The sequence below is a fragment of the Podarcis pityusensis genome (assembly GCF_964106645.2).
Source record: "Podarcis pityusensis genome assembly, chromosome: 8".
NCBI classification, from domain to species: domain Eukaryota; kingdom Metazoa; phylum Chordata; class Lepidosauria; order Squamata; family Lacertidae; genus Podarcis; species Podarcis pityusensis.
Genome location: NC_138033.1, coordinates 78,192,977 through 78,220,160, shown reverse-complemented (window position 1 = coordinate 78,220,160; position 27,184 = coordinate 78,192,977). Strand labels below are relative to the sequence as shown.

Here is a 27,184-nt window from a genome sequence, read left to right as displayed (position 1 = left end):
TTTTCCTCATGCCCCCCTCATCAGATAATGCATTTTTTTCCCTTTTTCATTCTTTCTTTAAACCGGGTTGGGGGGGTAGTTTCTTTGCCTTACTGATTCTCGCCTAATAATCTCCCCGATTAGCCCTTGTAAACTCCAGCTTTATATGAAAAAAAGAGGACATAATGGAAAAATAATTAAAAATAAAAGACTGAGGAATAAGGGGAAAAAATAATCATTTGAAGGCGAAGGGGAGGGAGGGGATGAAGAGGCAGATCTGCGGAGCTGGTAGATAACCAACAGATGTGATTTTTGCAGATAAGCGTGGCAATTTAGATTAGATAAATCTGGAGGCATTACGAGCCTCCATTGCAAGACTCTTTTTATCGGTCTGATACATTTTTTTTTCCAATTTTATCTTGCAAGTTGGAGGGAGGGGAGCGAGGGGATGGCAAGAGGAATAATAATAAAAAAAGCTCAATCTTCGGGTAGTTTTCTTTTTAATGTGTCCCCCTCCACCCCACCCCAGAAAGTGGGGTCTCTCTATTTCTCTCTCTCTCTCTCTCTCTCTCTCTCTCTCTCTCTCTCTCTCTCACACACACACACACACGCAGGCACACACTCATACACATACACACACATCAGGGCCGTGTTTTCTTTTTTCTTTATTTCTGTTTTTTCTCCCTAAAAAAAGGAAGAAAAAAAAAACCCATGCACGGCAGCCACACACACACACACTGCTGTGTGCACACAGAGAAAACCAAAATATTTGAAAATGTATTTCATGCCAATTATGTCATATTTCATGGACTGATGCCACTACTGAAAGAAAGAGTGAATGCCTTAATTTGTATAGAAATTGTAATCATTTGTTCATTTCAAGGTGAAAATTGCATTTTTTAATTTAAATTGTATCCTGCGTGATAGTCTATTATCTAGTAAAATTGTCTCCTTGTCTGAGTGCCTCTTTCCACGAGGCTGGAATGCTTGTTGCAAATCCAGTTATATTCATAAAAGCTTTGTGGGCGTCTTGGGGAAATGAGAAGAGTTTTCTTGTGGCTGTCGTTCTGAGCCTCCTCCTTCCCCCCTTTCTCTCTCTCTCTCTCTTTCTCTCTCTCCCCCCCTTTTTCTCCTCTCCCCAGTCACTCCCCCCCCCACAAAACACCACCACCTCCTCCTCTCAGTTATTTCCTGGTTGAAATAAACCCGTATCTCCTAATGCAAGTAATTAGTTGGGATACATTTTCAAGACAATCGGAAACTGAATTAGGGGGAGGGCCGTACAATAAGTCCTTCTCTTCCATCACCCCCTCGCTTGTAAAATCTTGTTACAGGGAAAATAAAGCCAATTAGATTCGTTGTGCTATAGGAGTAGAACCGACTAGCAGAGGGAAGGAGACCCAAATGGACGGGCGAAATCTCAGCTCCCTTTTGCAGAAGGGTTGCCAACTGACTTGGGGAGGGGGAGAACCCTCTTCTGCTCCTGTGCCCTTTTAACATAGGGATGGGGGAGTTGGTCTGTCTAGATTCATATTGTCTACACACTGCATTGCAGGGGGTTGGACTAGATGACCCTTCCAAAATTCTACAATTCTGTGACGCACTGACTGGCAGTGAATCTCCAGGGTATCAGGCAGGGGACAACCAGAGCTCTACCTGGAGAGATGGGGGTCTTCTCTATCCAAAGCCGATCCTCTGCTATGGAACGATGGCCCTTTCCTCTTAAAAGAAAGCAGGACTGGTTTCAGTAGGAAGCTGCCTTTGTCAGATTGTTTGTCCACCGGGCTCAGAATTTTGTACTCTGGCTAGCAGTGGCTTTCCAGGAGTTCAGGCTGCCCTACCTAGAGATGCTCAGCATCATACCTGAAACCTTCTGCATGCAAAGCCATCCTCACTTGCACATAAGCCCAAGAAAGTCTTTGAAAGCAAGGGCAGCCTCCTGTCCTTACCTTCAGATCAACCGACTGAGCAGCCTTTGCTTTTCAAAAGTCAGCAAGCTTTGGTATGGGAGGAGACCTCTCCCTGCTGCCATCATCCTGTGCTATGATATCATTCGCAGAGCCATTGCTTTGCACACTGGTTCCCAGTACATTTCCGAGCACAATTCAAAGTGTTGGTGCTGACCTTGAAAGCCCTAAATGGCCTCGGCCCAGTATACCTGAAGGAGCGTCTCTACCTCCATCGTTCTGCCCGGACACTGCTGCAAGAAGCCAAATTACAGGGAAGCAGGCAGAGGGCCTTCTCGGTAGTGGCACCCGCCCTGTGGAATGCCCTCCCACCAGATGTCAAAGAGAAAAACAACTACCAGACTTTTAGAAGACATCTGAAGGCAGCCCTGTTTAGGGAAATTTTTAATGTTTAATAGATTATTGTATTTTAATATTATGTTGGAAGCTGCCCAGAGTGGCTGGGGAAACCCAGCCAGATGGGCGGGGTATAAATAATAAATTATTATTATTATTATTATTATTATTGCACTCCTAGAAAGGGCCCCGAAGTAATTTATAGAGAGAACAACCTACAAAAGATGATATACAAAAACCCATCCTTTTAAACGGAACAAATATGAGAGAAGGAATCTCAGGGTTGTGGGTTCGAGCCCTGTGTTGGGCGAAAGATTCCTGCATTGCAGGGGTTGGACTGGATGACCCTCGCTGCCCCTTCCAACTCTATAATTCCATGGTTTGATGATAAGCAACCCAAACCATTTGAGGTTTCCCAATACCTGGGATAATTTATTTAGCGCCATGTGTAATTGCAGTTTTTATAATGGAACCACATGGCCAAAGGCACATGGATTTAGATGAGCTGATGATCAGATGATTGACTGGACCTTGCCTTTTCATGTCCACAACCCTGATGTCCTATATGACATTCACTGTTTACAGTTCCAGTAGCCTCACCTCAAAAAGCATATTGCAGAGTTAGAAACAGTTCGGAATAGGGCAACCCAAAGTGACCAAGGTGATAGAGCAACTCCTTGTATGAAGAAAAATTGCAGTGTTTGGACTTTTTAAAAAATATAAAAATTTCATTTTTAAATTTTAGATTTTTTTTTTACAAACATACAAATCTAATAACTTCACAGTAAAAATATGTATTTGGACTTCCCTCCTCCCCTCTTGCGGTTTCTTGCAATTTTGTTTTTTAATACTACATCTCCTATAATACAGTGGTACCTCGGGTTACATACGCTTCAGGTTACATACGCTTCAGGTTACAGACTCCGCTAACCCAGAAATATTACCTCAGGTTAAGAACTTTGCTTCAGGATGAGAACAGAAATCGTGCTCTGGCAGCGCGGCAGCAGCAGGAGGCCGCATTAGCTAAAGTGGTGCTTCAGGTTAAGAACAGTTTCAGGTTAAGAACGGACCTTCAGAACGAATTTAGTACTTAACCCGAGGTACCACTGTATTCCATTTTTTTTCTTACTCCCTAATTTCCCCTTAACATTGTGCTTAACTGCTTGTTTTACATTAGTCCTGCTAATGAGCTTAATTGTGTACAAAAACTTTTCAAATACTCCATAATTTCCCGCCATTCTTTGATAACATTTCGTTCTTCTTGGTTACTTACTGTTCCAGTAAGTTTTGCCATTTTGGCATAGTCCATTAATTTAGTCTGCCACTCCTCCTTGGTTGGGGCAGAATCTTCTTTTGTGTTTGGGACTTTAGAGTTGAGAGAAAAAGCAGGCATGAGGCGACTCGCTCCACGTGGGGCTGCCCTTGAAGCTGACCCAGAAACTCCAGCGGGTGCAGAATGCTGCAGCGAGGCTCCATACGGGGTTCTTGCTGTGAGATCACGTTCATCCAGTGCTTTACCAACTGCACTGGCTCCCGGTGGAGTACAGGTCAGGTTTAAGGTGCTGGTTTTGACCTTTAAAGCCCTAGGACCCACGTACCTACGGGACTGCCTCTTCTGGTATGCTCCGCGGAGGACCTTAAGGTCCACAAATGACAACATTTTGGAGGTCCCAGGTCGCAAGGTGGTTAGATTGGTCTCAACTAGGGCCAGGGCCTTTTCAGTACTGGCCCTGACTTGGTGGAACACTCTGTCACAAGAGACCAGGGCCCTGCGGGACTTGACATCTTTCTGCAGGGCCTGCAAGACAGAGCTGTTCCCTGGCCTTTGGTTTGGACTCAGTCTGACCCTTATGTTTCCCTCCCCTCATGGTCTTGATTTATTGGCTACTTTTAAAATGAGGCTGCATTTTAAATTGCATTTTAATCTGTATTTTAAATTGGTCCCCCCTTATGTTTTTACTATGATTTTATTGGTGTTAGCCCCCCTGAGCCCGGTTAGGACCTTGAGCCGCCCTGATGAATCAGGACAGATAAAACAAACTCTTCCTTCAAGCAGCGCGGTTAAACTGTGGAACTCTCTGCCACAGGAGGTAATGATGGCTTGGATGACTTCAAAAGTGGATTGGACAAATTAATGGAGCAGATGAAAGCTAGCAGACCCTGCAAATGTCCCTATTTCCCAGGGACAGTCCCGGATTTACAGAAGGTGTACCAGTTTCTGATTTGATCCCTATTTTCACTGTAGAGGTAATGGAGCTATGTGACCCCCGAGCCAAGGAGATAAGTAACAAGACAACCTTTAGAAGACACCTGAAGGCAGCCCTGTATGGGGAAGTTTTTTTTAAAAATTATTTGAAGTTTTATTATGTTTTAATCCATGTTGGAAGCCACCCAGAGTGGCTGCGGCAACCTAATCAGATTGGTGGGGCACCGACGAAAGAAGAATAGCAGACGAAATTGATGGACTATGCAGAATTAGATAAATAAACAGGAAGAATTCGAAACCAGCGGGACCAGAAATTCTTAGAAAACTGGAGGAAATATATGAATTATTTGAAAAGTAATGGTAATGAACAGATGACGCTAGTAGGATTGCAAGAAGTTTTGTAAGGAAGGACTGCTTGAAATATTGCAAGAAAGACTATGAGAAGAATTGTTAGTTAATGATAATTAAGAGTAATAGAGAAATTAAGAAATGCAGAATAAGTGATAAAGAACGAAAAATCATCAGAGGTGTTGACGGAAGTTTAAAATATTGTATAAGGTAAGAAGTTATGTTATTTGATTGTTGGAAATGATATGTTAAAAAACCCAATAAAAATGTTTGTGTGTGTGTGTGTGTGTATATATACACACAAACACATAAAGATGGGTGGGGCACAAATAATAAAGTGATGATGATGAAATAGGCTATTCCTATTTTCATTGGAGCAGTGTTGGAGAGCATGAGCTAGTATCCACAATGGCTATGCTCTACATCCAGAAATACTTCTGAATAAGGTAAAAGGTAAAGGACCCCTGGACGGTTAAGTCCAGTCAAAGGCGACTATGGGGTGCAGCGCTCATTTTGCATTCAGGCCAAGGGAGCCAGCGTTTGTCCACAGACAGCTTTCCGGGTCATGTGGCCAGCAGGACTAGACTGCTTCTGGCACAACAGGACACCGTGACGGAAACCAGAGCGCATGGAAACGCTGTTTACCTTCCTGCTGCAGCGGTACCTATTTATCTACTTGCACTGGTGTGCTTTCGAACTGCTAGGTTGGCAGGAGCTGGGACAGAGCAACGGGAGCTCACCCTGTCGTGGGGATTCGAACCACATACCTTCTGATCGGCAAGCCCAAGAAGCTCAGTGGTTTAGGCCACAGCGCCACTTCTGAATAGCAGCTGCTGGAAACCACAGGAGAGTATTTTTGTGGTTGGATCTTGCTTTTGGGTTTCCATTGGGGCATCTGGGTTGCCCACTGTGAGAACAGGATAATGGATTAGATGGGCGACAGGCCTACTCCAGCAAAGGTCTTCTTATGTCTTGGGCAGGCTTGCCTTCCCTTTCAAACCAGTGTCTCTCCTGTGATTATTTAGTGTGGAGCTGGGTAAAGGTAAAGGGACCCCTGACCATTAGGTCCAGTCATGGCTGACTCTGGGGTTGCGATGCTCATCTCACTTTATTGGCCGAGGGAGCCGGCGTACAGCTCCCAGGTCACGTGGCCAGCATGACTAAGCCGCTTGTGGCAAACCAGAGCAGCGCATGGAAACGCCGTTTACCTTCCCGCCACAGCGGTACCTATTTATCTACTTGCACTTTGATGTGCTTTTGAACTGCTAGGTGGGCAGGAGCAGGGACCAAGCAACGGGAGCTCATCCCATCGTGGGGATTCGAACCGCCGACCTTCTGATCAGCAAGTCCTAGGCTCTGTGGTTTAACCTACAGCGCCATCTGTGTCCCATGGACCTGGATAGTTGTGCTCAATCCTACAGGCTGCTCTTTTAACGTTCTTGTTCTGTTCATTTTTTTAAAAAAGGAACAGGCAGCCTGCTATTATTTGATGGCATAGCAAAACAACTCAAATGGTGTCTCTTTCCGTTGGTAAAAATATTATAATTAACCAAGAACTGACCCTTTAATAGCAGTATTCCAGGTTTTGCTGTCTCACCTAGCCTAAATGAGGTGCTTTCTTCCAAGCATAGGATTTTTCTAATCATATCCTCAGCTAATTTTCTCTCCCCACCCCACACACCTCTGCAATGCCCTGCCTTATATTCCTTCTTATTACGCTCAAAATGTCCTTATTTTATGCAGGCCCACAGCCTACGGTAATAGACTGCTTTATGCCGATACGGATAGAAAATTGATCACGGAATGCTTTAATGCTAAAGTATTCCAGGCTGGAATTGGCAGCCCAGAAGCTTCCTCTGAAAATAGTTAAAAATGAAGCTGTCCTATCCTGTGTTAACTAGACACAGGAACTGAGGGAGCTGCCTTCCACTGAGTCAGGCCATTGGCCCATGTAGCTCAGTAGTGTCTGCACAGGCTGGCAGAAGCTCTCCAGGGTTCCAGTCTTTTGCTAGCCAGGTTCCTGGCGATCAAACCTGGGGCCATCTGCATGCAAAGCAGATGCTCCACCAGTGAGGTACCGGCCTCCCCCAAGACAGAATCTTAAATTCATAGAATTGTAGGTTTGGAAGAGGGTCCCAAGGGTCATCTAGACCAACCCCCTGCGATGCAGGAATCACAGGGTGATTTGTGTGCCAAGGTAGGGAACTTGTGGCCATCTGATGCTGCTGGGCTCTGCTTCTCACCGGCCACATGTAGTGGAAATGCGGAAGACAATTGTATTTCGAGGAGGTAGGTGGCATGTCCCTTTCCCTTTAACACCCCCAGTTTGAGGTCTGCTGGATTCTTGTGTTTTGCACACCTGTCGGGAGTTTCTTGGGTTCTTCTGTGTTGCAAGTGCTGGCTGGATGCCTGGCTGCAGGTAGTGGGAGACTCTCAGCCGCTCTGTATTACCGTATTTTTCGCTCTATAGGACGCACTTTTCCCCCTCCAAAAATTAAGGGGAAATGTGTGTGCGTCCTATGGAGTGAATGCAGGCTCCTTGGCTTCAGCAATAGCAACGTGAAGCCTCCGAAGCACAGAGGGAGCGTTCCCTCTGCGCTCTGGAGGCTTCGCGTTGCTTTCGCTGAAGCCTGGAGAGTGAGAGGGGTTGGTGCGCACCGACCCCTCTCACTCTCCAGACTTCAGGGATATCCGCCTGAAGCCTTTGGAGCACAGTGGGAACTCGCGCTGCGCTCCAAAGGCTTCGGGTTCCTTTTGCTGAAGCCGGGAGAGCAAGACTCTCCTAGCTTCAGCAGAGAGGGAGAGCTGCGCAGCGCCCCTTCAGCGAAGCGGGAGGAGAAATGGAAGGGGCTCCGTTTCTCCTGCCTCTTCGCTGATGGGGCGCTGAGCAGAGAGGGGGAGAATTTTTTTTCTTGTTCTCCCCCTCTAAAACAAGGTGCGTCCTATGATTGGGTGCATCATATAGAGTGAAAAATACGGTAATTCCATCTAAGGGTCCTGGGCTAATCATGAGTAATGCCAGGTACACTTGATTACATCAAGGCAGGCTATAAAAGCCATAGGTGGGAGGGGCCCGGTGAGCTTCTACCCAGATCAAAGGATCTGATGCTGGGAGATTGACGGTCGGGGTCTTTCTCCTGCTGCTCCACCTGGGGTTCTGGGCAGCTGAAGGGGAGATTGGGTAGCCCCTGTCAGGTATGTTTTATTTTATGCTTTGCATGCCTGCTGTTTATTTGTTAATAAAACTGTTTTGGTTCCCCTTCCACCTCCTCATTCCCTGTGTCCTGATATCCTTGGAAAGAACTGCTGTATTTGGCAGCACACCACAGCCAATGGTCTGGGAAGCTGAGTCCAGCAACATCTGGAGGGGGATACCTTCGTTTTAATAGGTTTGTTTTTAATATTGTTTTAATTCTATTATAGTTTAATTACCTTTTAACAGAGACGTGTTATATATTTTCAGAATTCTGCATTTTATGCATACCTGAAGTTCTGTGTCCAGTTCCAGGCACAACAATTTAAGGAAGGATATCGTCAAGTTGGAACATGTGCAGAGGAAGGCAACCAAGATGACCAAGGATCTGGAAACGAAGCCTTATGAGGAATGGTTGAGGGAGTTGGGTATGTTTAGCCTGGGAAAGAGGAGATGACTATCATATCTCCTCTCAAATATCTCGAGGAGGAGGATGGAGCAAGTTTGTTTTCTCCTGCTCTGGAGGGCAGGATCCGAACCAATGGCTTCAAGTTACAAGAAAGGAGATTCCAACTAAACATCAGGATGAACTTTCTGAAAGAGCTGTTTTGACAGCAGAGCAGGCTCCCAAAAGAAGTGGTGGACTCTCCTTCCTTGGAGGTTTCTAAGCAGAGGCTGGATAGCCATCTGTCATGGATGAGCTTGAGATTCCTGCATTGCAGGCGCTGGGGTCCAACTCTACAGCTCTATATTATTCAGTCCATGTTGTTTTGATTTGTGTAAGCTGCCTTGAGTCCCAGTCTAGGGGAAATATGGATGTAAATAAATATGTTGTTGATGATGATGATGATTATTATTAAGAGGTTCTCCATCCTTGGTCTAAGAGAGTGTCAGAATACATCATCCCATCCTTCCCTATCCACAAAGAGGAAAAAGAACACAGGAACTTCCTTGGATCAGGTCAGCAATGGACCTATGGTCCTGCCCATGGGAGTCCAGTTACTGACCCCTTTGCTGCTTTGATCTACAGAGGGGCAAATCTATCAGTTACCATACTCTCTATTTGTCATTCTTCCAAGTCTAAAGTTAAGTTCCCCCATACTTCCACATCATTTTTTGTAAATGTCTGTATTTCAGCATGAATTTCTCTTGATATACACTTTCATGTTACACAATTTTGTCTTGTATGCACATTTTTGCAGAGGAATTCCCCTTAATATAATGATTTTTTTTGCCTGTTATTTTTCACTAATATATGGATGCATAGAAGATGGTACTCGGCCCAGCATTCAGTTTCCTGAAGTGTGTATTTTTTTAAAAAGGAAAGATCACACTTCTGTTCTTTAAGAATGGTGGACGTTGGTTCTTGAAAGTGTGTAGCAAACTCTCTATTTCAGGTGGAGTGTCAATATGCCACAACTGCCCCTGTGTCCTTTGCACGATTACCAGAAACAGCGGATGGGAGGCTGGGGTGAAATTATGCACCATGAATTGTTGCCAGTTAAGGATGAGCGGATCCATCACATTTGGTTTCCCATTTTTCCAATCTGTTCAGTTCTTCACATCAGTTTGCCGTTTTTTAAAAAGTCGTTCCAGTCTGAATTTCTCCTTATGAACACATTTCTGAATGCAGATTTGCCTGACTTAGATTTCTTTTCAAAGCAAATTTCCCTAATATAGTGCATTTGTGTGTGTGTTTGTGTGTGCCTTTTAAGACGGACTTTACCCCCACAACTTGGCTGCAAAACTCATAAAAGTGTAAATTTCAAAGGAGGACTGTGTTTCAGTTCCCAGATTGCTTCGGGAAGCGAGATTTAGGTAGGCCTGGATGCAAACTGAATCAAATCTCTCCCATATCCCTAGAATGCATGATTTATACAGCTTGAGGAACCCAGTTTTTCGGGAAGAGGATCTTAGGTCATGCTAGTGCAGAATGTCATTTCGCTCTTCTAGAAGCCATGATTGATGACCTAGTAATTCTCCATCACCCTTGAAAGGGGAATAGATCTGTGAGTAGGGATGAGAATCAGTTGGTTTCCAATTCCAGTTGGTTACTTTGGCACCAGGGTACCCAGAAGTCTGTTCTGCCCACTTCCTACATTTATCAGCAATGATCCGTCATATTTCCCTATGGCAGGGGCCTGTCGGGGCTATGGATCCTATTGTCATGAGCTACAGGGATGGCCACCACCGAGGCAGGGCAGTGGTTCAAACAAGATGTGGTGAGCAGTTTCCTGGTTGGCAAACCTTAGAGGGGTTCCAGGACCTTGGACAGTACTCTAACTTCTCTGGCCAGACATCCAAGTTGTTTCAGCCTGGAGCAAATGGACGGAGTTTTATAGCAGAACTGGGTAGACCCTGACTGGGGAGCCTACTCACTGAGTGGTGTCTCTGGGCCAATTAATAATGGGCGGGTGCCTTCCCCTCACCCTTCACATAAGTTGGGTTTCTGGCTGTGGGTATCACTCCACAGGGTTCTCTTGAGCCCTTGCGGAGTCTGTGGACCAGTCATCAGAGTCTGGTGGCATAGGTGTCTCCTTGGGTGGTGGCTCATGGAACCACATGGACACACCTAGACATGAATCCTTCTCTTCCTCAGAGAGAACTCTGTCGCTGAGGAGTCCTGGTTTGGGGCTGATGCACATGTGAATCCACAGCTTCTCCTGACAGGCCCCAACATATTCCCAGAATAGAGAGTATACTCCTCTATGCAGAGGATGGAGCTACTATCTTATGAAGCTTCAGACTGCAGCCTTTGGGACTTCTTAGTTTAGAGCAGGCTTTCCCAAACTTGGGTCTCCAGCTGTTTTTGGACTACAACTTCCACCATCCCTAGCTAGCAGGACCGGTGGTCAGGAATGATGGGAATTGTAGTCCAAAAACAGCTGGAGACCCAAGTTTGGGAAACCCAAGTTTAGAGACAAACCGAGCAAGAGACGACATGATAGAAGTTCATAAAATTATACACGGCATGGGGAAAGTGGACAGAGAAGAGTTTTCTTCCTTTCTCAACATTAGGATTCACAGACACCCAATGAAGCCGAATGTTTGAGAATTCAGGACAAACAAAAGAAGAAGAAGAAGAGTTTGGATTTGATATCCCGCTTCATCACTAACCGAGGGAGTCTCAAAGTGGCTAACATTCTCCTTTCCCTTCCTCCCCCACAATAAACACTCTGTGAGGTGAGTGGGGCTGAGAGACTTCAGAGAAGTGTGACTGGCCCAAGGTCACCCAGCAGCTGCATGTGGAGGAGCGGAGACGCGAACCCCGTTCCCCAGATTATGAATCTACCGCTCTTAACCACTACACCACACTGGCTGGGAGGACTTCTTCAGGCTGTCAAACCAAGGAGCTCCCACGGGAGGCAGAGATGGCCACCAACTTGGAGGTCTTCAAAAGAAGGTTGGACAAATTCATGAAGAGGGCTATCTATGGTTACTAGTCATGATGGCTATACTCCGCCTTCCTGGTCAAAGGCAGCAATGCTTCTGAACACCAGTTGCTGGAGGTTATAGGAGGCAAGAGCGCTCTTCTGCTCTGATCCTGCTTGGGGCTTCCCATCTGGTTGACCACTGTGAGATCAGCATGCTGGATTCAATGGGCCACTGGCTCTTCTCAGGTTCTTAAGTGGGGCATAGTTGGATGCAACCCACAGTTCAGGGACACATTCTAGCTGGGCAAAGTAGGGAGCACACGGCAGGGTTGGGTAAGGGGGCATGGACTGGGGAGAGGTCCAAGGGCCAGATTGAAAAGGTCTGGAGGGCCACACTTGCCTTGCAGATTTGAACTTCCCTACCCATGATGTGAAAGATTGCCCGGTGAGTGGAATCAAAGGGAGGGGGAAAAGAAGACACCCCAAGCAGCATTGAATTCATTTTCTTTCTTTTTTTTAATGTATAACCGTTACGCCTGAGTTACAGAAGAGAGACACCTACAGGCAGCAGGTAGTTAAAGCAAGTACCAGTTCTGTTTCTCTACTCTACTACTCCATATAGCTGAATAAATTATGAGGTGATTATATTTATATATATATATACACACGCACTCTCTCTCTCTCTCTCTCTCTCTCTCACACACACACACACTCACCATCTCGCCCACACCGACTCACACACGCACATGTACATATGGAGCAAAAATTAGCTATGACTCGAACACAGAAGCAACATATCTGCAATTACTAGGAATAAGGTATGTTCTACAGATAATATTTGTCCAGGTTTTGCGGGGTATGTGGAGTTGGTTAGGGGGCGGGGCGGGTGACAAGTTAGAAACATTAAATACACAAAATCTCTGAGTGGTCAGATATCTATATATATTTTCCCCCAGGGGTGCAGGAGCATTTGGCTGGGTTTGGGGGTGGGGGAAGGTGAGCAGAAAATAAAGAATATGCAAAGATGATGTTAGAATAATACTTGGTAAAGAACGTGTGGGGAGGAGGTGATTTATTCCAGTTTTTTTTGTTTTCTCCCCCCTCCCCCCCCAAATAATCAGTATCCAGCCCTTTGCTTTGCAGGCTGGGCAGGGAAGTTCTGGTGCCAAATTCTCTCCAATGAGAGAACTTTCCCCATACATTTCAGCAAATCCCAGGGTGTTCTGCATCAAATGCACATTGGAACTCTCCATGGCAATGAACAGGAAAGTCTGTGCTTTCAGGAGCATTGATTGTGCATGGGGGGCACATATGGAATCTGGGCAAGGCCACCCAAGCTTGGAAAATCCCCCACCGGAATGATCAGCGAAACATGGAATGTGTCAATGCAGTTGGACTGGTTCTCAGGAGCAGCTTTGGGGAGAGCAATGAGGGGCAGAGGAAGTTCATCACTTCGCGTCCTCACTGCAGGGCTTCAAATATTTTCAGCTGTCAAGGATTTGCTTTGAAAGCTCTCCTGGCTGTCTGCCTCCTCCTCCTCCTTTGCCCTCACTGTCCTTTGCCCTCACTTGCCCACACTGATGCCCCACCTGGTTTGCCGTGGTCCACGGGGCAACCTCGCATACAAACTCCTTTGCTTACAAACATCTGAGGCATGTCAACATATTATATAACATGATCATCAACAACAAATCAACAGGGAGAAAGAGCACCGAAACTCGCTGGTTTGCAGTTAAGTGTCAAAAAAGTCACCGAAAGCAAAAGCTGTTTCCCTGATGTTTGTGAAATGGGATGCTTAATAGGAAAACTGGGTTTTGGTACAGTCCTTATGGGACAAAAATAACTGAATCAGGAGATGTCTGCATTTCAGATTTAAATCTCCATGGTAGTACACTAACTGCGCATGTTCCAGTTGGCCAATGCCATAGCCGGAATCCAAAGGGACTAGTTCTTCACATCGAAGGGCAGGAAGTTTGGGGCTTGTGTGTCCCAAAGAATGTTCCTCTTTCCGTGATGCACATCACTTAACATTCAAAAGCAAAAGGGTTACAAAATCTGTTTGCAGGATGGCTGGGGAGGAAGGTTGCTTAAAAGGTGGGGGAAGTAAAATAAAAATAATTGAGTGCAACTCAGCCCGTCAGTATAGTAAAAGCGACCATTTGGTTCCTCCCCTTCAGTTCACCTTGAATTTTTGTGTTTCTTTTTGGGTGTTGCCTTCCACCTGCCCTTTGCTGGTTTCCTATCCCCAGAATTTTTGCTGCTCATCTAATAAATCAATTAAAACCAACCCCCAATGTATTTTTTCTTCTTCCACCAATGAATTTAAATTTCCTTTCACGAAAAAGAAGATAGAGGCAACTTTCCCTTTCCCCCCACCCCCTAAAGCAAAACTCACCCCAAACCCCAAAAGTTATTGGAATGTATTTTGAAAACATACAATACGCAAAAGGTCCTACACTGTTCTGCCTCCCAAGCCTTTATATATATATGTATATATATATATTTATTTATTTATATTTATATATGTGTATTTTTAAAAACTACCACAGCACTCACTGTGTGTTTAGTAATATAGAGAGAGAGAAGAAAGAGAAATGCCAACTTTCTATAAACAAACACCACGTGACCGAGTTTCCACTTAAGGTACGTAGGTACCACCTCCAAGAACTGAGGAGCTTCTCCTCTTCAACATACTCTTCTAAGCTCTATATTTACAGCAGCGGCTTAGATGGCTGTGCACTTTTGTGGCAAAGGGAAGTGGCAAATAACATTACTATTCACTAGCATCATTCCACAGCATCCAGCATCCCAGATGGACTCGGAGATCCAAGGATCTGCAGGAATAATGGCTGGGGATAAGTCACAGTCTGGTGTGTGTGTGCTGCTTTATTTTATATGTACAATTGCAAAAACCGATGCGGAAATTGGGAGTGAGTGGAAAACAGGAAGCAGGGTTTTCCAAGGGTGCTACTTCCTGTTTATGTGGCATTGGTGACTTTTGGTTGAAGTAGAGTTACTATGCATTTTGCATATGTATATGGAATTGGGAGAACTCAATGCTGCCCTTCAGCTACCCCTCCCGCCCCCCCCAATATATATATGCAAGAACAATCCGAGATCTAAACATGGTTTCTGTGCAGGGCCAGATTTAGGTTTGATGAGGCCCTAAGCTACTGAAGGTAATGGGGTCCTTTATATGTCCAGCTGTCCTTTTGTTGCTCTTTTTTGTGTTGAATATATGCTATATTTATGGACCTGATAGGTATCTAAAACCATTTGCACATAACAAAATATGTATTTCATCAAAGTAATTTTTTTCCTTTAATTTTTTTGGGGGCCTCCCAAGAGAGTGGGGCCCTAATCTATAGCTTTGTTTAGCTTATACGTAATTCTGGCACCGTTTATGTGATATGAGCGAATTCGCCTTAGAGTTGTGAACTCTTGAGATGAGAAATTTTGGTAGATGGGCCGGGACTGTGGCTGGAGCTAGAGGTAAATTCCGTATCTTGGAAACTCTTAAAACCATCCAGAGTAGATGGTTTGTTAAGGTGAAAGCAGTAGAGAAGGAAACTGGTCACCCGTGGCTTTAAACAAGGCTGAAAGGAATTTGAGAGATGGAATGACTTTTCTGAACTTAAAACTACCAGCTCTTCCTAATTTCCCACCTTGTATTTTCATTATTCTTCCACTTCCTGGCTTGAAGGTTTGCCTGTCTGACATTGCACTCATGGTTCTCCTAATTTTGGAAAGCAATAATTTTTGGAACCGCTTAAAAATCCACCACATGCCCACTGGTGAATGCTGTTGGATTTAAGGGAGTTTTAGGGGAGTGGGGACTTCGTGGACACACACAATGAAGTGCGACAGACCTTGCAACACCCATGAGGTATTCTGAACATCAGGAGAGTCTAGTCTTGCTATCTGATATGCTTTGAACTCAAAATGCTACAGAGTGAACCAGTGACCTTGGGGTGCAAAGCAAGCTGCTCTGCAATTGAGCTGCAGACACTTCCCAAGAGGAAAGGCTAGCACCGATGCAATGGAATGCTCCCGATTTTGGTAGGCAAAATAGGAAGCTGCCTTAGACCATTGGTCCATCTAGCCCAGTATTGTTGACACTGACTGGCAGTGGCTCTCCAAGGTTTCATGTAGGGGGTTTGTTCCAACCCTATCTGGAGATGCAATTGGGTCTTGAATCTGCTCTACCACTGAAAACCATCCATCCTAATACGGATTGTTGGCTACTACTGCCAGCCAATTGTTTCGACTGTCCTTTTCTCCTGTCCTTGAACTTTCTCATCTCCTCTTTTTCTATCAAATGGAATATACAAGGTCACCGCTGGAATAAGTTCCTCCAGGGGTGTTGTTAGGAGATGACCCAGATGACCTGCTCCCTGCCCCCCCCCCACTTTGTAACAAGGCAACTGGGGGCACTACAGAGTACATTGCCCGCAAAATTCTGCCATCTTCACATGCCCAGAGGCACTTCTTTTAGTTTCAATGTGCACATAGGCAGCAGACCTTGCCAACAGGTTGTGGGGGAGGTCAAAGGTCCCAATCCATTTGTGGGCCCAGAAAACCCTGCTGGTACCCCACAGCTCAGAGTGAGCCCTGGCAGACATTGATTCCTGCCTCCCACTCTGAAATCCAGCCCAAATTTGCATCTGCACTAGGGGTAAAGAATGTGGGTCCATACGGACCTTGCTAGGCTTCTGAACCGCATCAGCAACAGTGGAAATGTGCATATGGAAACATTCTGCAAATTAGTGTCGTATGGGCCAGTTCCTGAATCTTTTAAATACCTAGTTTTAATAGAAGCACCTCCCACAGAAGACTTCCATTTGCAAGCTGGGTGCCGCTGACTGTATAGCAGTCAAAATCAACCAGAAGGGGGAAGAAAATGAAGAGTTTCCCCCTATCTTCCTTGTCACCATGTGGTGGACTTGTAGATTAATAGATTCATCCAACAGGACCCAATGCAACTTTGAAGCCAGTGTTCAGGGTGTGTGGGATTTTTGACAGCCTAGACAACAAGGGGTCCCTTGTCTTTGTTAATATACTTGGCTCCCTAGATTGCTAGAACGTGGCAATTTTAAAACGCCATAGGCGAACAAAGTTGTGTGGTATTCATCATGCATCTAACCTCCAGCTTCCTCAGATTCTGTCTCAACTTCCTGCAGAATTAGTGGTCCCCAAACTGGAAAAAAAAAGTTACAATATACATCAAATCTCCCTCTCCCCAACACATTGAATTGAGATGCACTGTAACCTCACCCCCTTTTGCTATACCTTCTCCATTTTTGGTCCAAATATTTTCCCATTTGGTCCCAAGATCAACACTTAACAATCACCAGGATTCCTCCTTCACAGGCAATGCCGATCATGTACAATAACTAAATGGGGCTGGGGGGCAGACAGACGAAAAGAATCTACCTATCTATCTATATATTTACGAAGAAAACAGGTTCCACAGTGACTTAAGCCCAGAGGCCACATCAATGGAAGGTCCATAACTGTTGGTTGTTTACGGCGTTGGCTAGGAGGGCTTGAACATCAGGGGGGAAATAAACATCGGATCACACTCATAGTCTCTGGCCTTTGAAGGGGTCAAAGTCACCATAGGCGAGCGCTTTCTTAACAGGTCTGCACAGTAAGAATTTGGATTAGTGGAAGGTTCTCCCTTCCTCCCTCAGTTCTCTTTGTCCTTCAGGAGCAGGCAAGATTTGGAAGGTTCACTGCTTAAGGTCCCAGAAGTAGAAGGGCGTTGACAGAGCTGGGTCCTTGGAAGGCTGGTGGAAGAAGTGGGATTTTTTCCTTCCATTTTTCATTTGTGTCTCATTGGTGGTCGACTATCAATGTAGGCGATGTCGTGTGGCTGCATCCATCAGTAAGCTTGGCCTGTTTCAACTGGTAGGAGACCCAGCACAGCCGAATGTTCCCCAAGCTTCATTCTACGCTGTGTGGACAGGCTCACGTTCTTGGTCAGATAGTCAACTGCGGCTGGGGAAAGGAAGAGGAGGAGTAAACAACAGAGGAAGAGGTAAAGTGCGAATAATGCTATAGAAGAAGCGTTTACAGTTCTACAAAGACACACCCTAGATAAAGATGGGAGAGGCCAGTCAGCCCATGTTTGTCTCATCACCCACCATGGGGCTTGGCAGCTGCAGTTTTTAAAACATGGTATTCATCTGCCATGCCTCTCTCTGATGCATTTTGCATTACAGTGGTACCTCGGGTTACATACACTTCAGGTTACAGATGCTTCAGGTTACAGACTCCGCTAACCCAGAAATAGTACCTCGGGTTAAGAACTTTGTTTCAGGATGAGAACAGAAATTGTGCGGCAGCAGCAGGAGGCCCCATTAGCTAAAGTGGTGCTTCAGGTTAAGAACAGTTTCAGGTTAAGAACGGACCTCTGGAACAAATTAAGTACTTAACCCAAGGTACCACTGTATTTTATTATAATATTGTGTTCTTAGCTATTAGAAGCCACCCTGAGAAATGCCTATGTATTGGAAAAGTGGGATAGAAATTCTTGCCTCAACACCATACCCCACAACTTCTGAAATCCTATTATTACTATTATTATTATTATTATTATTATTATTATTATTATTATTATTTAAATTTGTACACTGCCCTTCATCCGGAGATCCGATGGTGGTTCATGACAGAAAAATACAAAATGAGAATACAAATACATAATGAAAAACAAACAAACTCAAACCAATAACCCCACCTCCCACGAACAAGTTTAAAAAGCCATGGCTTCTGATTTTTCACTTGGCATCCATCCACACACTTATAAGCCCCCCTTGGCTGCCCCAAAGTGTCGTTTTTTTCTATTGTTAAGTCATCTTGCTTTCAAAAGTCAAAACACATGGACTCTATTAATATAGAGACCTAGAAACTTGGTTGAATTTTTTTTGAAAAAAAGAAAGAAAGCCAGAATCCGTCCAGCATGCGGAATCCTGTGCCCTCATCCTGCACTTGAAAATTTGGGTGCCACGGCACGAGCCCGTCCTGAGACCTCGAGTTAGTTTGCGGGAGAAGGATAAAAATAAAAGCTCAATACATTTCTTGGCTGCAAACGGAATTGTGTGACGTGCTTTTGACTTGGCTGAAAGACCCAAAATCCACCATTCTCTGAAGACTGGCAAGTGAAAGTATATATATATATATATATATATATATATATATATGAGTAAGTAACTGACACTCCTGATTAGCAGTGCTTCAGTCAAACTCTGTGCCCACCCCCCTCATTCTAATGTCACAAATTAGATTAATACAAGGCTGGCAAGGAAGGCACCATTGGTGCCAACGGGTAAACAAATTTCAGCCATCAGCATCCTGTCAGCATCTTGCCCCAAAGGGGGGTCCCTTCCAGGCGAAAATTCTTATTAGACTTGTCACATCCATTAGGAATCCTTTCACGCTTCTGCGTTCCATCAGCGGTTTCATTAGCGCAGCCTCGGCCTCTGGGAATGGCTGGGACTGCTCTGTTCTGGCTCTCCTCCATTCTCCTCCATTCACCTCTTTCTCCGCCCCCCATCTCCCCCCACCCTGCCCCTCGCACACCTCCGCCGACACCATCTGGGATGGAGCAGGCGAGTTTCTCACTGCTTGTCTCCACAAGATCTCAGCTTGGCTTCCCCACGAGAGGCCTGGACAGACCCGTAACATTGGCTGCAGAGCTTCCCAGTACCAGTTGTTGGAAACTGCCGTGGGGGGAAAGACAGTGCTTCTGTGCTGGGGGGTCCTGCTTGCAGAATTCCCCTCGGGGCACCTGGTTGGCCACTGGGGAAACAGGATGTTGGGGGGTAGATGGAACTCCCTTTGGCCTGATCCATAGATGCTTCTGAATACCAGTTCTGCGGGAGCCACAGGATGGGAGAGTTCTCCTTGCGCCTGTGCCCTGCGTGTTGGATTCCTACAGGGATCAGGCTGGTCACTGTGAGGACAGGATAGCAGACTAGATTGGCATTGGCCTGAATCAGCGGTCTCTCCTTCAGGGATTCTTGAGCTGTGATTCCTGCATTGCAGCGGGTTGGGCTCCCTCCCAACTTTACAGTTCTGTGACTCTACTAATTTGTGAGGTTCTACACCTGGGACTACACAGGGACGCGGGTGGCACTGTGGGTTAAACCACAGAGCCTAGGACTTGCCGATCAGAAGGTCGGCGGTTTGAATCCCCGCGATGGGGTGAGCTCCCATTGCTCGGTCCCAGCTCCTGCCAACCTAGCAGTTCGAAAGCACATCAAAGTGCAAGTAGATAAATAGGAACTGCTCCGGCGGGAAGGTAAACGGCGTTTCCATGCACTGCTCTGGTTCACCAGAAGCGGCTTAGTCATTCTGGCCACATGACTCGGAAGCTGTACGCCGGCTCCCTCGGCCAATAAAACGAGATGAGCGCCACAACCCTAGAGTCAGCCACGACTGGACCTAATGGTCAGGGGTCCCTTTAACTTACACCTGGCAAAGAAAATTGGGTCCTGGGGCTCTGTTGGGCCTCTAAATTAAGCCCCAGTGAGCTGTGTGTGTTTGTGTGTATATATATATTTATATATAATGTGTGTATATATATATGTATAATATGTATATGTATATGTATGTATATATATATATGTGTGTGTGTGTGTGTGTGTGTGTGTGTGTATACACACACACACACACATATTCAACAGGTGGTTCTCCTTCTGTGGGGGTTTTTGGGGGGGAGGGGGAGGGGAAGCTTAGATTTGGGGACTCCAGTAGAAAACGGAGGCCAAACAGGATCGACTGGGGAAATTCATTCTCCGTGGGGATTAATGCATTCCAAAGCGTGGTCAGGCATTTGGTTAGCCTGATCTAGGCATCACTTAGCAATCAGAACAGCAGTGGTTTATTAAAGGGGAAAGGTGTTTGGGCTGCTGAGGGGAGGGGGAGGTAAGCATTTCCACACCCCTTGCCCTCTCCCTTCTGAGAATTCCCCCTCTCTTGAGGCTCCTGCCAAGGCAAGAGGTTGCAGAACAGCAAAAACTTAACAGTCAGTAGGGGAATACCTTTGCCTGTGTTGGTAATGTCCAATCTCTGCGCCAAGGCAAGGCAGCAGATGTCGTGAGATGTTTTTCCCCCCTGAGGGAGGGGGATCGCCATGCGAAATGTAGAAACTGGAAGCTCATGGGAGCCCAAAACAGCATACTGAGGAGGTGCCTGTTGCATCTCTGCATGAGTCTGGTCTCCCCACCTTCCTGCATCACTGACCTGCTGTGAGTGGAGCCTTAGATTTCCCTTGCTGTATGAAGAATCCACTCTTAGAAGATGATACCCGCTATGTCTCTGGATGATACACAGATCTCTGCCTGCCTCCTTTCAACCAACCAACTTGTGACCTTCTAAGATGTCACTGGGCCAACTTCCACCAACAACCCTCAGTGTTGGTCATGCTGATGGTAGCTGGAGCCCAGCCTCACCCAGAAGTCCATAGCTTCCCCATCCCTGAACCAGACCATTATTTGCCATTACCAGCCCCAGCTACCTCCATCATAACTCTTGACTTTTAATGAAGGGATTGGGAACTTGTGGCCTCCCAAATGTTGTTCGACTGCAACTCCCATAATCCCTGACCACTGGCAATGCTAGCTGGGACTGTTGGGAGTCAGAGTCTTAAAGCAACTAGAGGGTCACAGTTTTCCCATCTCTGAACTAGGCCATTGCTTGCCGTCACTGCCCCTAGCTACCCGAATCACGACTCTTAATGCAGGGAACTTGTGCTTCTGCAGATGTTACTGGGTTCCAACTCACATCATCATTCCTGCTCAGGGGTCTTGATACCTGCCAGGGCTGGAGGCCATCATATCAGTGCCGTATTAAACCCTGTGAGGGCCCCATGGCTGTCAAAATCTTGGGTAGGGGCGCAGAATCTCATGCACACGCTATAGTGTGATAACATTGAACTATGAAATCTACTGCAATTTTCTTACAAGATCAAATCAATATTATTTTGATCTGTTGTCGCAGGGCCCTACTCTGCCAATTTGGTAATTCAGAACTGCACCATACTGTCTACGCCCCTGTCCAATACACTCTAGAAAATCAGACCCTCCAAATGCCCGTGTTTGCCAGGGACAGTCCTGAATTTACAGAAGCCGTCCCGGTTCCTGATTTGATCCGAGAATGTCCCTCTTTTCCTTAGGACGTCCCTATTTTCATCAGAGAAATGTTGGAGGGTATGGAGTTATGCGACCGCCAAGCCAAGGAGATACTTAACTATACAACCTTTAGAAGACATCTGAAGGCAGTTCCTGTACAGTGGTACCTCGGGTTACAGGCGCTTCAGGTTACAGACTCTGCTAACCCAGAAATAGTACCTTGGGTTAAGAACTTTGCTTCAGGATGAGAACAGAAATTGCGCAGCGGCAGCACAGCGGCAGCGGAGGCCCCATTAGCTAAAGTCCTTCAGGTAAAGAAAAGTTTCAGGTTAAGAACGGACCTCCGGAACAAATTAAGTTCTTAACCCGAGGTACCACTGTATAGTGGTTTTTTAAAATGTTAATGTTTTATTATGTTTTTATATATGCTGGAAGCTGCCCAGACTGGCTGGGGCAACCCAGTCAGATGGGTGGGATATAAAGAGTATAATAATAATAATAATAATAAGAAGAAGAAGAAGAAGAAGAAGAAGAAGAAGAAGAAGAAGAAGAAGAAGAATCCCTATTTCATCAGAGAAATATTGGAGGGTATGGAAAATCAGCAATCTACATCATAATTGCCCCTTAATTCTGGGAAAGACAAAAAGGATGCCTTGATCATTTATCAGTAAGGTTTTTTGGGGGTGGGGAAAAAAGGGGTATTAAGAGGAAATGCACTCCTCCCCCTTCTCCTTCACCCCCCTCCCACTGCACCCTCTCTGCCCTTGCATTTCCTTATTTTTCACATTGCTCCTGCTCCCCCCCTGCCCTCGCACACACATGGGGTGTGACTAACACCTGGCCCGGGGGCATCTTTATTGGAAATACATGGTATTGGAATTTGTTTAAGATTTTTATCAATAGCACGTGTGGCTGGCCTTTGCATCCAGAAGCGAGAGGAAGGTCACGGGGTCGCAGATCAAGCGCCGTCCCCCCCACCCCACCTTCCCGCAAGAGGGAAAGAGCAGGGAGCAAGGGGGGTGGGGAAGTCAACAGCCATTCATGCCCCTCTCTCTGCAGTTTACAGAAGGTTCTCATTTGGCCGTAGAAGTCGAAACACATTACATGGAGCAAGGGCAAAGGGGGGGGCGGTTGTCACGGCCGCTTGGGGAGGGAGGTCACTCTGCAATGAGCCCTGGGCGAAAAGGGGAGGAGAGGGAGGAGAGCCCCCCCCCCACTTCAAGGGTTTCAATGGGTCACAAACTTATCCCTGGCTTCGAAGGGTAGCAGGTGAACTGTCTGGCTGAGAGCCTCTCGGGAGGGAGGGGGGGCATTGTGTGTGACCCCGGAGGACCAAGAGGTGAGCTGACCCTCCCACCTCCACGGAGATGACCAAAAGCCCTTGCCCCAGGGACCTTGCCACTTGCTCCCAGAGCTCCCAGACCCCCTTTTGGGAGTCCCAAAATGGCCCGGGCAACATCGAGAAAAGCTAAAGAGGTTTAACACACTGCAGACCCACTGAAATAAATGAACCAAAGTTAGACATTGCATTCAACTTAATGGGGTCTACACTGAGTAGGTCTAGCACTGGATGCAACCCATATATAACTGCCCTGAGACCTGCGGGTATAGGGCAGCACAGGATGAGAACAGAAATCGTGCGGCAGCAGCGGGAGGCCCCATTAGCTAAAGTGGTACCTCAGGTTAAGAACAGTTTCAGGTTAAGAACGGACCTCCAGAACGAATTAAGTTCTTAACCCGAGGTACCACTGTATATCAATTGAAATAATAATAATAATAATAATAATAATAATAATAATAATAATAATGGTGTACTTATTTATGCATTGCATTTATGTTGGTCCATGGAGCGAAGAATGCCAACTTTGACTGGCATCCATTAATTTAGCAAATGTCTACACAGTTTTCTGTAAAATTTATCCTGATGTGGTTCTCTGTGTGGGTCCCTGCTTAGAATCATAGAATTGTAGAGTTGGAAGGGACTCTAAGGGTCATCTAGTCCAACCCTCTGCAACACAGGAACCACAACTTCCCACCCACCTCCAGAGATGCAGAGGAGGTTACCTGTTGCCCTCCTGCATGAGTTTCTGCAACAATCACACCTCACCCCACCAACAGGCATGGTCTTAACCCTCCGGTAGCAGATACTTACTTTGTCCGTACTGTCCATACTGGTAGCTGGCCACCGGGTCCACACTATAGCCGGTGGTGGTGTAGGTTGGGGGGCAGTAGGACTGCGAGGTGGGGAGGCTGTCAACAGACTTGATGGAGTCACTCCTCTGACTGCAGCTGGCCGAGATGGAGTTGGCGGTGTCCAAACTGCCGTGGAGGGGCGAGATGGAGAAGTCAGCCTGGGGCTGCGGGGGGACCCCGCTGGGGTTGCTCAGGATGCTCATGACCTGTGGGGGGGGGGTTGCAAGATGAGACCCAAGTCAATGGGGAACAATGGCACCAGGCATATGATGCATGGAGAGAGAAAGCAGCAGCGAGCCAGAGGTTTAAAGAGAACTGAGTGCTTGGGAGGAACAGAATGCAAGAATGCCAGAATTTAGATCAGGCCAGAGGTCCATCTGGTTCAGTGTCCTCTTCTGTACCAATGGCCAACCACATGCCTAGGGAAAGAAGGTAAGCAGGATTCGAGAACAACGGTACTCATCTCATTAGTTTTTAAACTCAAGTTTAAGAGTATTGCTGGATCAGGCCAACGAACCAAAAATAAACCCCTGTGTTGCAATAAGAACCAATCGCGACAATACAAACACAACATGTAGGCTAAACGTTAGTAGAGACTATATAATATAACATAATAAGAATTTATTATTTGTACCCAGCCCATCTGGCTGGGTCTCCCCAGCCACTCTGGGCGGCTTCCAACAAAGATTAAAAATACATTAAAATGTCACACATTAAAAACTTCTATGATCACTGTTCTATTATACAGTATATTCTCTACTAACTATTAGCCTACGTGTTGTGTTTGGATCAGGCCAACAGCCTGTCCAAACATAAAACACCAAACTTTAAAACTTCCCAGTACAGGGCTGCCTTCAGAAGTCTTCTAAAAGTTGGGTAGTTCTTTATTTCCTTGACATCTGATGGGAGGGTGTTCCACAGGGTGGGCGTCACTGTTGAGAAGTCCCTCTACCTAGTTCCCTGTTATCTTCACTTCTCGCAGGTAGGGAATTGCCAGAAGGCCCTCGGAGCTGGACCTCAGCGTCCGGGCTGAACAATGGGGGTGGAGATGCTCCTTAGGTATACTGGGCAAAGCCGTTTAGGGCTTTAAAGGTCAGCACTGACACTTTGAATTGTGCTTGGAAACATACTGGGAGCCAGTGTAGATACTTTAGGACTGGTGTTATATGGTTGCAGCGGCTCCCCGTCACCAGTCTAGGTGCTGCATTCTGGATTCCAGGTCACCTTCAAAGCTAGCCTCACATAGAATGCATTGCAGCAGTCCAAGAGGGAGATAACCAGAGCATGTACCTCTCTGGTGAGACAGTGCACAGGCAGGTAGGGTCTCAGCCTGAATACCAGATGGAGCTGGTAGTATAGTATCATCTTCCAATTTTAGTTATCGTTCGGCCTAATCTACTCTTAAGAATGGAAGACTTTAAGAATAGCCCTACCTAGTCCAGCATCATGTTTACAGTACGTTTCCGAGCACAATTCAAAGCGTCAGTGCTGACCTTTAAAGCCCTAAATGGCCTCGGTCCAGTATATCTGAAGGAGCGTCTCCACCCCCATTGTTCTGCCCGGACACTGAGGTCCAGCTCCGAGGGCCTTCTGGCGGTTCCCTCATTTCGAGAAGCCAAGTTACAGGGAACCAAGCAGAGGGCCTTTTTGGTAGTGGCACCCGCCCAGTGGAACGTCCTCCCACCAGGTGTCAAAGAGAAAAACAACTACCAGACTTTTAGAAGACATCTGAAGGCAGCCCTGTTTAGGGAAGGTTTTAATGTTTAACAGACTACTGTATTTTAATACTTTGCTGGAAGCTGCCCAGAGTGGCTGGGGAAACCCAGCCAGATGGGCGGGGTATAAATGATGATGATGATGTTCTGACGGTGGCCAACCTGATACCACCAATCGGAAACCAACAGCACTCTCATAGGAACCTAAGAAGATCTTTTGGATCATGCCAGTGTCCCAACTAGTCCAGCTTCCTGTTCTCACAGATTCCCCAGTGGGAAACCAGCAAGCACAAGAGCAACACTCCTCTTGTGTGTTTTCCAGCAATTGGAATTTGGAGGCAGGCTGTTCCTGGAGGATCCATCTATTTCTTGTGACTAATTTCTACTACCAGTAGACTTAAGAGCATAACAGAAGCCTGGCTGCTGGATGAGCCCAAAGATTTAGCTCAGCATCCTGCTCTCTCACAGTGGCCACCCAGAGGCCCCAATGGGAAGCCGGCCACACTTGTGATTCCCAGAAAAGCCACTTCCTCCTCCTACTCTGACACAAACCTCTTTTCTGAATCTCGGACCAGTCCCTCTGCTTTCCTGGCAATGCTCTGACCACAGGAAGCATCAGCTGCTCCCATCCTTGCTTTTTGGCAAAGTGCCGAAGTGCCGGCAGTCCCCTCTGCGCCACTCCAAAGCCTTTTCCTTTTTTTTATAAAGAAAAAGTGAGGGCGGGAAGGGGGGGAAAGTCTGAAAATGTAGCATAATCTTATTGACCTCAATTAATGCACCAAATTGAAAATGTTTGGAGCCCGGCAAGAGGTGGAAGAAAGCTTTTTATCCCTCGCTAACCTCCTGTTGGGAGGACTTTATTCTTTCCGAATGACACGCTGCTGTTTCGGGAGAGGCGATTCCTCGCCCGGCAAACAGTCCGATGGCTCCCCTTGCCCCAACGTCTGCCAGATATAAGCTTGAGATGCTGGCTGCTGAGCCTGGGACCTTCTGCATTCAAAGTGGATGCTCTGCCATTGAGTTGGGGCCCTTCCCTTGCGATATAGGAAGCTGCCATCTAACTTGGTGTTTCTTCAGACAAGAGACACTCCAAACCCTTCACGGAAATGTTGGGGATTGAACCTGGGACCTCAGCACTCCAGCACCAAGCTATGGTTCGTTCCCCCCAAATTAAGTAGGATCCTAGTCCTCATGGTTCTGAAAGACTCATTTAAACAGGGAACTGCCTTACAGAGAGTCAGCTATCAGCCCAACTAGCTCACTAGAGTGTACGCCAGGGTTTCCCAAACTCATTTTGGGACTACAATTCCCATCATCCCTGACCACTGGTCCTGCTAGCAAGGGATGATGGGAGTTGTAGTCCAACAACAGCTGGAGACCCAAGTCTGGGAAACCCTGGACTACCCTGACTAGCTGTGGCTTTCTAGGGTGTCAGGCAGGTGGGACTGGGAAAGGGTCCCTTTCTGAAACCCCAGTGACATCTTGCTGGTCAGTGTGGGCCAGAGATGGGGAAGCTGACTTCTGCCTTCAGATGTTGTTGGGCTACAGTTCTCATCAGCCCCGGACAAGCATGGTCAATGGTCAGAGATGATGAGACTTGACTGATCTAGATGGGCCAATGGCTTGATTCAGCGTATCTATTTGTTTTTATTTACCCTGCTTATCCCCTGCCCTTTCTCCTCCAAGGAGCTCCAAGTGGGGCACCTGGTTCTAATTCTGCCCCAGTTTATCCTCACAACA

General features: G+C 46.4%; 1 protein-coding gene and 1 long non-coding RNA gene across 3 annotated transcripts in view; one reads left to right on the top strand and one right to left on the bottom strand.

The window, feature by feature from the left end:
• The window catches only part of LOC308483815, a 191,322-nt gene that overhangs the window by 22,623 nt on the left and 141,515 nt on the right, over positions 1-27,184 (top strand). The gene's annotated exons all lie outside the window — the stretch shown is intronic.
• Positions 1-27,184, bottom strand: part of LOC308483777 (paired box protein Pax-7-like) — a 169,194-nt gene that overhangs the window by 77,057 nt on the left and 64,953 nt on the right. Inside the window, exons 4-5 of one of the 2 annotated variants that reach the window (XR_013989773.1) lie at positions 23,689-23,935; positions 14,659-17,403 (exon numbers count right to left, since the gene is read on the bottom strand). Coding sequence is in view for 1 of the 2 variants with exons in the window: in XM_081017999.1 (XP_080874125.1) it covers positions 17,288-17,403; positions 23,689-23,935 (363 nt within the window). In the remaining variant the exon portion in view is untranslated. Of the gene's footprint in view, positions 1-12,503; positions 17,404-23,688; positions 23,936-27,184 lie in introns of those variants that run through there. The other variant, XM_081017999.1, reaches the window with a different exon arrangement.